The following is a 13,772-nucleotide window of genomic DNA, read 5'->3' on the forward strand; positions in this document are numbered from 1 at the left end:
AAGATTCAGGTTTTTAAAAATACTACATTCCATTTAAAAATAGGAATACAATTACAAATATTAGAATAAAAAAAAGTTGCAAATATATTAGAAAAAATGAGAATATCTCCTCCCCAAAAGAAAAAAAATATCCAATAAGAATTTCCATAGGGGCATTTTCGTAATTCTGTTGGACCGGCGGTACGAAACCGACTCTGCGTCACCGTGACGATCGAAACTCGCGCTTAACCAAAACGACGTATCGAACGACGCTGAATGGTTTTCTTCAACTTGAGTAACCCGTCAGGCAGAGGCTAATGTATTTTCTCTGTAATTTTACTTGAATTTCACCACTTCACACAAAGATTGGCTATGTTCATCATTGGCGTGGTGCACCTATAATCAGACTCGTAGCTTCCCAGGTTCAGTTTTTCCCTCTTTGACATTTTGTTCCAAAATTTGCTTGTTTTTATTGTTACAGAATTTCTTGTTTTGGTGACACTCTCTTGAATTCTATGATAATCTCCCAGGTTCGGGTTTCATTTTATCTTCTCTTTCGACATTTTAGTCTAAGCTTTGTTGTTTTAGAGGATTTATAGTTCAGGTGAAGTTCTCTTGAATTCTATGATTTGGGTTTGTTGTCTGTTTATGGTTCAGATGCTATCCCTCTCTCTCATGCACAAGAAAGTTCAGTTTTCCAACTATGAACTATCTTTGGCGTTTGCTTCTGTGTAGTGAGCTGGGGCTTTATGTTCTCTTTCATTCAGATACTCATTTAAGTTAATTTTGTCTGTTTTAGTTCAACTGCTTACCACTATAATACTATTATAGCTTGCTATTTAATATAAATTACATATTCATTTTTTCAGCTTGATAATTGCTATATTTTTGTTAAAATAGTCATAGAATGGGTAGAAGGAAGCAAAGTCGACCTCATCGCTCTGGTGGAATAAGACTTGAAATTCATGCGAATCCCGAGACACAGGTTGATATAAGTGTGGTTTTGGAAACTGAGAAATCATCAGACATCAAACTTAATGAGATTAATGAGCCCTTTTACGTTGAAGTTGATCCGACTGGGTGGAAGTCCAATAAGCACCTTGATATTTCTGAAGTTGTTCTAATGGATTTGAGGTTTGAACACCATTTTGTCGGTTTTCAATTTGATGATAGTTTTTATGAGAGCTCGAGGTACTCATTAAGGTTTCGGCTGTGCAATGTAAATGAGTTTCTCCTTGGTCGTATTAAGTTTGGTCATTGGCCAATTTTATCTTCAAGTGATATATCTTTGGAACTCATCGATAAAGGCATGGAAGAAGGTACGGATGCTTGCTCAGTGGTTTTATCAGGTAACTTTGATGGACCAGATGATGCCATTTCTGGCCTTGTTCATCTTGCAAATTTGAAGTTCATGACATTAAGGCCAGTTATGGGTGCTACCCTTTCCCGTAGTACAGGATCTCTCAGGTTGAGGGTGGAAATGTTATCGAGTGCCCTTGATGCTTGTGAGTCAATATTTGATAACGGCAGGCAGTTGTGGAAAAAGAGTATGATGAGTACCATTGCTTGGTTGCGTCCTGAAGTAGAATCATCTGAGGCCAAGTATGGACTTGTTAAATCAACTAATGTGGACAGTCATTCGCTTCATGAGATGGGGGATGGCTCGTCCAACACTAGGAAACACATAAATTTCGATACAGTTGGCTTTTATGATGCCATTAAGCCATCAAAGTGAGTGTATTTGATATTCACGTACTTGTGTATTCTGTTTTTATTAACTTACAGAATGTTTGACATAAGTTCAATGTAGAGATGATCCTATGCTTGATGAAGACATACCCAATTTGCTTCCAAAGCTAAGACCATATCAACGTCGTGCTGCCTATTGGATGGTACAACGGGAGAAAAGATTTTCTGGAAACTCAGGTGTGGGGGAAAACGTGCAGCTTATTTCTCCCTTGTGTATAGCCCTGGAATGTCTTGATACTTGTACGAGAATGTTTTATAATCCTTTCAGGTATTTACTTTCAAGCATGGCCGAGTGGAGTGAATAAAGTTGAACAATATGTGTTTGTTGATGTAGTTACAAAGACTTACTTTTCCTCTTGTATGCTTACTTAAGTTTATCTCCAGTGGAAATCTCACTTTGAGTGCAGAGAAAACTTTGCCGCACGTTTACGGGGGAATTCTAGCTGGTAATTGCCACCAACTAGAAATTATTACATTTTCCTAAGCTAGGTATTTCATTTAATATCAGCACTCAGTTCTGATACAATTATCCATTCTTATGGTCTTTATTTTGTCTGAATAATATGATGTCTGCAGATGAGATGGGTCTAGGAAAAACCATTGAACTACTTGCATGCATACTTTCTCACCGGATGTCAGTGTTTGAAGGTGAAAAAGGTTTTGGTAATGAGTCACAACAAATTGTTGGAGGCCAGAGAACTGAATTTAAAAGATTGAAAAGGGAGCGTGTTGAGTGTGTATGTGGAGCTGTTAGTGAAAATCACAGGTACAAGGGGTTGTGGGTACAATGTGACATCTGTGATGCATGGCAACATGCTGACTGCGTTGGTTATTCACCTAAAGGAAGAGTTCTCAGACCCATTGATACAGAGGGTGGGAACTGTATAAAGAAAAAGAGAAACAAAAAAAATAGAGTAAATGTAGTCGTTAGAGATGGGCAACATGTTTGTTTGCCATGCTTAGAGCTGATGCAAGCTACTGACACCCCAATGGCTACAGTTGCAACTCTAATTGTCTGTCCAGCTCCCATATTATTCCAATGGCATGCTGAGATTTTACGGTATACTCTTATTTGACCATATTCTACCTATCTCATTTCATTGCATTTGATTTTTTGGACACCTACAATTTTACACCTCGATTAACTTGAAATGTTGTGACTAAATTATGTTCAATAAGTTGCTGTCTAATATACTTTTTTCTTCCAATAAGAAACATTAGATTACTTAATAAATAATGGGAAAAGGAATAAAAGGAGGCGAGGGGGATTTGCTCATTCTCCTATAGCCAGCAGCCAAGAATGATAAAAATACCTTTGCTGTCTAATATCCTTCAGTGTTAACTAAATGAGATTCTTTTCATCTGAGCCTGATGTTTCCTAATTCCTATGATCTCTGGTTGAGGACATCATACATAAATTCACTTACGCAATGCTAAGCAATTAGAAAGCAATATGATAGGTCTTGTTTACACAGAGCCAGTTTTTTACGACAATTTGCTAATCAGTACTTCTGGTTAAATGTGTACGGAGACTTTTATGGACCCATGAGAAGGAATCAAAATGACCATATTGGAGTTGGTTTAGTGCTGAAATTGAAAGATTACTTATGAAAAAAGTTTAAAAATTATGGCTGCATAGCCGTTACTCTCTTTCAATTTCAACTTAGTAGATTATGACTGCACCTTTCTTGTTGTGGCATGCATGCTTATCTCTTTAATTGGACGTTTTTGTGAAAAGTTCATCTATTTAAAACTAGTTCACTTAAAAGTTTTCATTTGAAATGGTAGTGCAATCTGACTTTTCAATTGTTATTTATCATCCCAGTCATACTCGTCCAGGTTCAATAAAACTACTTGTCTACGAAGGAGTGAGGGATACTTCTCTTTCTAGCACATTGTCGGTGCAGATTAACGATCTCGTCAATTCTGATATAATTTTGACATCATATGATGTTCTTAAAGAGGACCTATCCCATGATTCTGATAGACACGAAGGTGATCGACGATTCATGAGATTTCAGAAGAGGTCTGTTCTTACCTTGCTGAGAAATGTTGCTTGGAATTTAATATAATTACTTCTTTCTTACTTCAAAACTAGTCAGAGTAAGAATTTAGTTTAAGCCTTTAAGGTTGTAGTGGTACTATATACTTTTAACCAGTTTGCTTCTAGGGAATTATCTTCTTGATATCCATCACATATCAATCTTTGTGCCCTCACTATCTGTGTTTACTGCATGCAAACAATGTGAAATGTAGTTGTACTGGCATGCTTGTGTTTCAACTTTCAAGTTATTTTAAGTTTTTAACCTGATGGTTTATGTTCCTAAATATCCTTTTTTCTTCTTTTAGCAACTTGTTTAGGTAAATCTTGAATATGACAACGATTCATCCTTCACTGTGTTATTTTATCTATTTCCATACAGGAGGTCTAGGGAGAAATATTTAAGGAATTATCAATTTGTTTTCTTCAATGTAATCCTCTTTTGAAATTGAAAACTCATGAAAATATATGTGGGCTGTGGCCACTTCATTTTAGGTACCCTGTTATCCCTACTCCTCTCACCAGGATCTTTTGGTGGAGGATCTGTTTGGATGAGGGACAAATGGTAGAGAGCAATGCTACTGCTGCTACTGAAATGGCTTCACGACTTTATGCTAGTCACCGCTGGTGCATTACAGGAACTCCCATTCAAAGGAAACTTGAAGATTTATATGGATTACTAAGATTTGTGAAAGCAAGTCCATTTGATGTTTATAGATGGTGGGTTGAAGTTATAAGAGATCCATATGAGGTACGTGGCATTCAAAGATTTAATGTTCAGTCGTAGTTAGGGAAAAGGGAAAAGGGAAAGAGAGAGACAAAATGCCATATAAACTTTGTTATTATAACAACTCTGCCATTCTTAGTCGTTTTTATACATGTTCATTTTTTGTCCTTTTTCTTTATCTTTAGGTCTTATTCAGGGATTGCTTCCTAGCTATCCTTGACCCACGTTATTTTGCATTTTTGACATACACTGGTTTCTTTATTTTTTACCAACAACTTCTGCAGAGGAGGGATCCTGGTGCTATGGAATTCACACACAAATTCTTTAAGCAAATAATGTGGCGCTCTTTAAAAATACATGTTACGGATGAATTGCAGCTACCTCCTCAGGAGGAGCAAGTCACTTGGCTAACGTTTTCACCAATTGAAGAGCACTTCTACCAGAGGCAGCATGAAACTTGTGTGAGTTATGCCCGTGAAGTTATTCAGGGTTTGAAAGATGATTTTGTCAAAAGGAAAGTCGCAGGTTGTTAGTGGTTGATTATGACTTCATTCAAGAGTCATTTCTTTGTTCATCACTATGATTTACATCACAAGGGAAAGTGTTATATCTTACATTGTCGTACTGCTATCTTTTTTCAGATTGTGTCTCTTCTGATGCACCATCCGATATTCTCATCACCCATACCGATGCTGGAAAGCTGCTGAGCACACTTTTGAAACTTCGCCAAGCTTGCTGTCACCCACAAGTAGGAAGTTCGGGACTGCGCTCATTGCAACAATCCCCAATGACAATGGAGGAAATACTGATGGTATTCCTCAGATCAAGATATGTGAGTTTTCATGAAATGAAATCTGGTGTAAGACTTTAGTCTAAGTGGTTTTACTTCTCAGGTTCTTGTTAGTAAGACCAAGATAGAAGGAGAGGAAGCTCTGAGGAGGTCGGTTGTTGCTTTAAATGCACTTGCTGGGATAGCTATAATTGAGAAGAAATTTTCTGAAGCCTTCTCACTATATAAAGAAGCTCTAGAATTGGCTGAGGGGAACAATGAAGATTTTCGCTTAGATCCTTTGTTGAGCATCCACATCCATCACAATCTTGCTGAGATACTACCATCAGCTGTGGACCAGTCGCAATCTCCTTTAAAGGATCAATCTTATTCAAGAACTTGTGAAGTGAAAGCCTCCAAGATGGATGATTCTGAAAATTATGATAATCATACCATGAAGAAACAAAAAGTTAGTGAGACCTCGTATGCTCCTTGTAGTGATACAGAGAAGATATTAGACAATCCTCTTAAGCCTCATCGGTCAAGTAGTTACTTCAATGATAGTTCTTTTAGAAAAGCATGTGAGACTATGAGGCAGAAATATCTAGCTGTCTTTTCCTCAAAGCTATCTATTGCCCAACAAGAGTTCACAAAATCCCACATGCAGGTATGTTTCTACGTGCTACTCCTTTACTCTAGGCTGTTACAATGTATATCGTCATTCATAATAAAGTTCATTGTAAGATCTTTTTTGTGGTAAAGATTGATGGTATGATCACCATTTGGGTTCTACTATTTGGTTGCTTATCGATCCTTTTTATCATTGGGTGCTTAAAATGTAGTTTATTTCTTTCCGATGGATAATCTTGGTGTATTAATTTCACTTGGAAACTACTTTAGTTTAGTACAGCCATGATGAGTATTACATATATCACTAATTTTTATGGCTAATTTGTTCAATACAAACTGAAGGTCTGCAGTGAACTCAGAGAAAGGGAAAGTCTTAACAAAGTTTGGTGGCTGGAAGCAGTTGATCATGCTGAACAGAACAAGGATTTCTATCATGAGTTGATAAGAAAGATTGAAGAGGCCGTATCTGGAAACATTAACAACTCGAGATCATCTAGAGTGGGATCCCGGTAAACCATGTCAAACTCTCTGCATTATATCATTACTTTGTCCTTCTCCCCAGTCATGATTACTGATTGATTTCCTAGCTTGATAACAGTTTCCGCAGCATTAATGCTTTAAAGTATCATGTTCAGACTGGTTTGGATCTTTTGGAAGCTTCTAGGAATGTTGTGCTTGATCGACTTTTAGAAATTGATCAGACGATGGAAAATCCAAAAGAAGAAGATATTGAACGTGTTAGGTATTGTCAAAATTGCCAGGCTGACAGTAATGGACCACCTTGTGTTCTTTGTGAACTAGACGAACTATTTCAGGTTCTTCTTCCTGATTTGTACAATTACCTTAAATCTTTCTCTTTGACTTGCATTACGAATATAGGCTCTCCTTCTTTTCCAGGAATATGAGGCAAGGCTCTTCAGGCTTAATAAAGTACAAGGAGGAATGGTTTCTTCTGTTGAAGAGGCAGTTGAAGCCCAGAAGAAGAAGTCTGCACTTAATCGTTTCTATTGGAGTCTGTTGCAGCAAAATAAAAATTTAAGTTCATCTAGAGTTGGATATGAAGAATCTAACAAAAGAGATGTTGGAGAAAAAGTTATGGTTAGTTTTTCTTCTTTACCTACTTTTTTCTTAGAAAGGGGGCCCCAGGTTGGTGACATCTGGCTTATAATATGATTATTTTTTATTTCTCGTGATGGAAATTGTGAACTGTTTGATTTCTTGTACTCTTTTTTTTTAAAAAAAAAATTGAAGTGGGTTCCCTCTCTTTCAAATTATTGCTTATTTTTGTAGTGTATATATTTTGTCGAACAACTAAAAAAAAAAGAAAAAAAAAAGCAAGAGAGAGAGAGAGAGAAAGAAATATGTATTCTTGTTTAACAACCCTCATATTATCTGGCAACAGACCCTGTTCCAAATTTGTACGTTGTTGATCTGATTTTTAGGTGTGTAAGCATCCTTCTGAATTGGAGGTCGTTCTTGGTGTTATCAAGAACTTCTGTAAAACACAACTAGGGAAAGAAAGTATAGCAGCAGCCAACAAGCAGCTACATCTTCTGGAGGTACTATTTGGTCAAATTCTATTTTATGAGAAAAAATACCCTTCAAATGTCCTGTGATGACTGATTCCTCGACACCATTTTTCGCATGAAGAGCTTTCTAATGTTCTTAGAGCAAATAATTCGTCTTATTAATTTTATATTTTGGAGCCCTAATTAATTTATAAGACTTAGGCATCGTGATAGAGAGGTGAACCATATAATCGATCTTCTATAATTTAGAAGACACCAAACAGATATTTTTTGCTTTCTTTTTTCCTGATATCTGGAGTGTTCGGGTTAGCTTGTGCGTACCTTGACTATTCTTACGAGACCCTACTACATTTGGTTGTCAAGCTAACTCATAGGATCAGGGTTTAGGGCTTAGAGTTCGGAACATATATTTAAATCTTATATGTTGATATAGGCATAAACTATTTTAAAATTTTAAGACAATTCTTGGTCCTAGAATTTATTATACATTGAGATGAAAACTTACTGGATTTTTAACGATTAGATTTCTTTTTCAATTTGTCTAGTACATGCGAAAGGAGTATGGACATGCAAGGTCCTTAGCCATTGCTCAAGCTCAAGTTTTGAATGCTCATGACGAAATTAAGATGGCAACCACGAGATTATGCTTAAGGGACAATGACGATGACGACTCAGCTTATGCGATTAGTGAACATGAGCTACCTGCAGCTAGTGTCCAGTATTCTAGCGATAAGTTCTTGTCCTTGGCTATGTTATCACGTGTAAAAGGAAAACTTCGTTATTTGAAGGTTAAAATGTTTCCAGATCTGTTTAGTGCATTGGAAGTTTTCATATCGAGAATAGTTATGTTGTTACTCACAATTTCTATTATTTCCAGGGTTTGGTGCAATCTAAACAAAACACACCATTAGGTAGTTCTAGTAATCTAGCGTTAACTCAAGAGCCGGCTATCATGTCAACATCTATGGAACAAAAAAGTGAGAACACACCGAAAGCTGATGAGGAATCATGCCCTGTTTGCCAAGAAAAATTAAGCAATCAAAAGATGGTTTTTCAATGTGGACATATGATATGCTGTAAATGTGAGTGTTGGTTTTTACATCAGTGCTCGTCTTTTGAGTCACCTGCATATGTGTTTTATGATCTACATTAGTTCACAAGATAATTACATCTATGCAACTGCCAAATTCCTGGATGAAAATGTGATTTAGTTGATTCAGCACTTACATTTAGAGTGAGTTTGTTTTGAGAGGTATTTTTTAAGGGAAACTCTCATTTTCGTTTTGAGAGTTGTATTTTTAAGGGAAACTCTCATTTTATTAGCATTCTATATTGCTTTAAGTTTTTTTTTTTTTTAAGTTCAGAATCACTTCCAAACACCTTAAAAAAGTACTTTTAATTGCTTATTTCAAAAGTCATATCAAATTCAATGATTTTGTGCTTATAAATCCTTTAGAACGGAAGTGAGGGTGAAATCTTATTCTATATATTCATCTTTGAACCTAGTGCGCTTCCTGCTTCTGAAAACTATCAACTTGTGGTTTCATCCATTTCTGAATGGTTACTTCATCATGTATTCTAACGGCCTTTTTTCCTGACAGGTTTGTTCGCAATGACTGAAAAGACCCTGCAGGATAGTAAAATTCAAACTCAATGGGTGATGTGCCCAACCTGTCGCCAACACACAGATTTTGGTAATATTGCTTTTGCAGATGATAGTAAAAATGAAATACTTGATCCTTCAACATTGCACGAAACTTCCAGGGAGCATGAAACGTTCATCACAGTTCAAGGTTCCTATGGAACAAAGGTTTTAATTCCTACCTAAAGCTTCTTAATCGTCTTTAATTTATGGCTGTGCAGATAGTTTTCCGGTTGCCTAGTCTGATGCTTGAACAATATTTAATCGATTAGGTTCTTGTTCTGTTTGTATACACTTCTTGGTTGAGTTAAGGGCTTAGTCTTAAATTGATGCTTTTGATGTGGCTAGTTGGAGCTTACTCACTGCAAAAATTGGTTGAGCCTGCTTGATCTTGCAATCTTTTACTGGTTGTAAACGAAAGGCTCCTATCTAACTTATGTTTGAATTCTTGGGTGTCGTGGGGAAGGAAATAGGGAAACATGAGGGTAAGAGAGCCCTAACATGTTTCCTAGATAATAGTCTAGTATAGATGGCTAGGCTGCGTGGAGTGGGTTGCCGGTAGAGAGGGCTAGTTTGGAATTGGGCATTGAATAGTAGAGACATGGTTCCATGTTGTGTTGCAGATTGCATCATTAAATTCAAAATATTGCATCTCATTTCAGTTCTAGTTGTCATGCAGTTGCCTTTGTGTGAGCGAACGACACGTGAGGACATTATCTCCCAACACATGCCTATCTTCATTTTTACCAGTTAATCTAGTTGTTTTATCATTATTTTTGTTCAAAATAAGAACATAGAGAAAACAAAAACTACATCGTGTTAGTCTCTCTATCATTTGTCCATGCCTGTTTTGCAGTCATACTTACTATGTACGACCTTCTGTAGATTGAAGCAGTTGTAAGACGAATCTTGTGGATCAAGTATACAGATTCCAAAGCAAAAGTTCTCGTTTTCTCTAGTTGGAATGATGTTCTTGATGTTTTGCAATACGCCTTTGCTGCCAATGGTATTACCTTTATCAGGATGAAAGGAGGCAGGTGAGATGATGATAGTATGATAATTTGAATGGCTCAAATTCCGAACAAGAGTGGAAAACTACCTCTATATATTTGTTTTCCCTCATTTCGACCCCCTCCATCTTTATGGTTCCTAGTTCGTCTGCATTATCCATTAATATTGATGATTGGTCTTTGCAAATGCAGAAAATCACAAACAGCCATTAGTGAATTTAGAGGACAGAAGATCAATGCAAAAGAAAATCACAAGAAACGGGCACAGGTGCCAGAGTTAAAATCCGCTCAAGTTTTATTGCTCTTGATCCAGCATGGAGCTAATGGCCTGAACCTTCTAGAAGCTCAACATGTTGTCCTTGTTGAACCACTGCTCAATCCAGCTGCTGAAGCACAAGCAATTAGCCGAGTACACCGAATTGGACAGGAAAATAAGACGTTCGTTCACCGGTTTATAGTATGTACCTAATTTTCTCTTTTTACAGTTATGCATATTATTATGTACATATAGAAACGATCCATCATGATGCACTCGTCTTCAGCCCCTCATCAAAACTTGGTGTTTCATACATGTCAAAGAAAAATCTTTAGCCTAAATGATTAGACTACTACAATCTTCACTAAGAAATATCTAAATATTTTCTTCTCACTCTTTTGGGGTCTTTGTAGGTTAAAGACACAGTGGAAGAGAGCATACACAAGCTAAACAGAAGCAGAGAGAACTCCTCCTTCATCACTGGAAATGCCAAGAACCAAGACCAGCCATTTTTGACGCTTAAAGAAGTCGAATCTCTGTTTGCGTCCAAAGCATCACCATTAGGGGACAGTGATGATAAGGAAAGTGAAACGTTGAGGCATTTGGCACCTTCCATGGCTGCTGCTATGGCAGCTGAAAGGAGACTCAGAGAGCATACAGCGTAGGATGTTTTATTCTTAAGAGTATAATTTATTTTGGTTCAGAAGCTCAGAAGGAACGTGAATAAAGCTATTTATTGGTTTCATTATCAGCATATGGCCCCCTCTTTACAATGTGGGTAAATGCCCTTCATATTGTTAATCATTAGGAATATGTATATATTATTGGAATTCAATTCAATGTAGAATATTCAGTTCCGCGGAGATCCTTTATATGTTGAATGTTAGGTTAATAAGATCATTTAATTCAACCAACTGGGGTGCAAACTGAAAACACCATGCACCAAAATTCCAACAGAAACTGAACGTAAATTACTTAGAAGAGAAGAATTAAACTCGGACAAATACCAAAGGAAATAACAAATAAACAAGTTTGTACACTGAATTTCTCAACAAATTAGTCCTTATAAATCCTAGGGTAGAGAACTCCTAAGTTCTAAATGTAATGTGAAATGAGATTACAGACTGCAGCAGTGTCAAGGCAAAATAACACTAGCAGCAGCTCAGTAAATAACATTTTCAGCAGCTCACGAGAAACTCAACAGAACTTCCAATGGTTATTGCAGTTTACACAAGTTACAAATGTAGTCATAGGTTCATCGGCACTCCGCGTCTGCAATTGATAGTAGGTCGTCTTGCGTTGACCACATCGACCACATTTGAATTGATCGGTAGTAGCTTTCGGAGCTCCTCCACGCTCACAGTCAAATAAAGCTTTTTGTTCAATCTCTTCATTCTCACGTTTCCTCTGATCGCTTGCCATCTCGGCTGTGCTCATATTAATTAGCCTTTCGGGCTTGATATGTCCAACAAGAACGTTTCTCCGGAAATCTGGGTTCTTGGGATCCTTGAGGTTGAACATTATAGATCTGTACTTGGCCTTCTGTGCCCCGGTAGAACCTCCCCAATTCTCAAACATCACGGATTCTACAGAAACAGCAACACGGACGGGGTCGCTTGCATTGACCTCATCTATAACATCTTCATCGGCCTCGCCAGGAACCTTGGAGAAAGCTTCACAAAGAAGTTCTCTTATTTTGTCTCGAGCAGCATCTTTTGATTTGATCATTGATGTAAGCTTTGGAGGTGCAGCAGTGCCACTTGATGGTCTCTTATCTATTGAGATTTTCTTCTCTTCTTTAACCACCCTTTCAGCCTTGACCTTCTCCAATGAATCAGTTTTCTCAACCTTGACAATGTTCTTCTCCGAGATCACACTTTCTGATCGAGAATATTTTACAGAGCTCGTGGTGCCATTCCTATCGGACTGCTCAACCTTGGAAACTCTCTCAACCTTCATGGAAGATGATTTTTGAAACTTCTCCACCTTGACAGACTCTGCACTGGGAGAACCAATTTTAGGCGACTCTTTACAATTGCCGTTTCCATTTTTCTTATTCTTGTTAGTCTCCTTGATAACTATTTCCTTCCACATCTCAATCAGGTCAGATGCATAGTCCTGTATTTTCTTCTTGGGGTGTTTAGTGAGGTGCCGAAGGCGCTTCCCGACCTACAGAATGCAATATATTGGAGTCATCAACACAGGCAAATGGACCTCAATTACCCGGAACAGGGATTAAAGAAATTCCAGAAAAGAAAACATATCAAGAACTATGGTTCCAGACCTATGTTCCAAAAACTTGGAATGGTCACAAATGAATTGATATCATTAAGTGAACAATCTCGAATAACAGATGAAATAAAGTGAACTCAGCATGTTATGGAACCGATGAAATTTTGGCTTAATTCATAATAAGAATCATGCATGATATTATGAACTAGTCGTCTAGAAAAAGAAACGATTATCAAGTCTAATGAGAAGAAAACCTGAGTGGAAACAAGGATTTGATAAGTAACAGGAAATTTCTTGAGCTGCCGTAAGGCATCTAGGCAACGACTTTCCTCCGCTCCCCCATCATTTGATGGAGCTGCTGCGGCATCTGCAGCCTTCTTCGCCGCTTCAAACAATTCCACCAGCTCATTCTCCATCGAATCACCCGCCAACTTGAAAATTTTATATTATCTATCCCCCACATTCGAACGAGAAGAAAAGAGCAAATGATCAGATCCCAACAACAAATACTGCGGAAAGATACAAACACACGCATACCAAAAAAAAAAAAAAGGATTGCAGAATTAACATCAAAATTTGACTCCTTTTCTTAATGAACAAGCAAAAGAATACCATCAATCGAAAGATATCGCCCTGCCGATGGCAAACGATCGATTTCGAATGAGCAACACTTACAGAGATCTGAACCGCCGGCTCCAAAAACGCCCGCAGTCGCACACTAAAGCAAAGAAAAACGACAAGAAAAATAGAACGGAAAATCAATTGGCTCCGGAAAATCCCCTTTTTCGGCAGGGAGACGGCGGAGAGTGTAGAGAAATTGAAACAAGGCATTGGGGATGAGGTATAAGGGTAGACGAAGCAAGAGAGGCGCCAGATCGGACGGCTGCTGTCGAAACACGTGGACTACAGGATAATGGTAAGATCCAAGAGCGATAGAACAGGTCAAAAGGGCTTTTAAATTTACCTATTTATCCGTAGGCAGAAGGAAAAAGGTAAGGGGGTTTTAGGTATTTCACTCGGTCATTAACCTTCAGTAATTGAATTGTACTCTTAATTGTTACGACGTCGTTTTCTTCAAACCGTTGGTTTCGCAGTTTTCTGTCTTTACAAGTCGTCTTCTTTCACCAATCAAAGATCATTAGATTGCATTTTAAATAATTTGCTGTTTTAATATTGGTTTTAGTGAATATTCAGTAGTATGTTATATT

General features: G+C 37.5%; 2 protein-coding genes across 3 annotated transcripts; one reads left to right on the forward strand and one right to left on the reverse strand.

Moving 5' to 3' along the window:
- Positions 1-241: 241 nt before the first annotated feature.
- LOC111006415 (RING-finger, DEAD-like helicase, PHD and SNF2 domain-containing protein) lies at positions 242-11,195 on the forward strand. The gene is made up of 20 exons (XM_022278354.2): positions 242-401; positions 880-1,710; positions 1,790-1,996; positions 2,113-2,174; positions 2,305-2,788; positions 3,554-3,754; positions 4,265-4,520; positions 4,781-5,021; positions 5,138-5,307; positions 5,390-5,932; positions 6,238-6,404; positions 6,494-6,710; positions 6,793-6,993; positions 7,338-7,454; positions 7,970-8,212; positions 8,302-8,506; positions 9,026-9,234; positions 9,952-10,103; positions 10,269-10,533; positions 10,746-11,195. Exons 2-20 carry the CDS (start codon positions 887-889, stop codon positions 10,995-10,997), a joined length of 5,016 nt encoding a protein of 1,671 aa, XP_022134046.1. The 5' UTR covers positions 242-401; positions 880-886; the 3' UTR covers positions 10,998-11,195.
- Positions 11,196-11,321: 126 nt separating this feature from the next.
- On the reverse strand, positions 11,322-13,394 carry TFIIS (transcript elongation factor IIS). Of its 2 annotated transcripts, none has more exons than XM_022278358.2 (3): positions 13,240-13,394; positions 12,819-13,014; positions 11,322-12,501 (listed from the first exon to the last, which is right to left on the reverse strand). In XM_022278358.2, exons 2-3 carry the CDS (start codon positions 12,978-12,980, stop codon positions 11,530-11,532), a joined length of 1,134 nt encoding a protein of 377 aa, XP_022134050.1. In that variant the 5' UTR covers positions 12,981-13,014; positions 13,240-13,394; the 3' UTR covers positions 11,322-11,529. The 2 variants fall into 2 exon arrangements, with proteins under 2 accessions (XP_022134050.1, XP_022134049.1); XM_022278357.2 differs by having other exon boundaries at positions 13,177-13,380.
- Positions 13,395-13,772: the final 378 nt, after the last annotated feature.

The sequence above is a fragment of the Momordica charantia genome (assembly GCF_013281855.1).
Source record: "Momordica charantia cultivar OHB3-1 chromosome 4 unlocalized genomic scaffold, Mcharantia_2.0 BLBB01000004.1, whole genome shotgun sequence".
NCBI classification, from domain to species: Eukaryota; Viridiplantae; Streptophyta; class Magnoliopsida; order Cucurbitales; family Cucurbitaceae; genus Momordica; species Momordica charantia.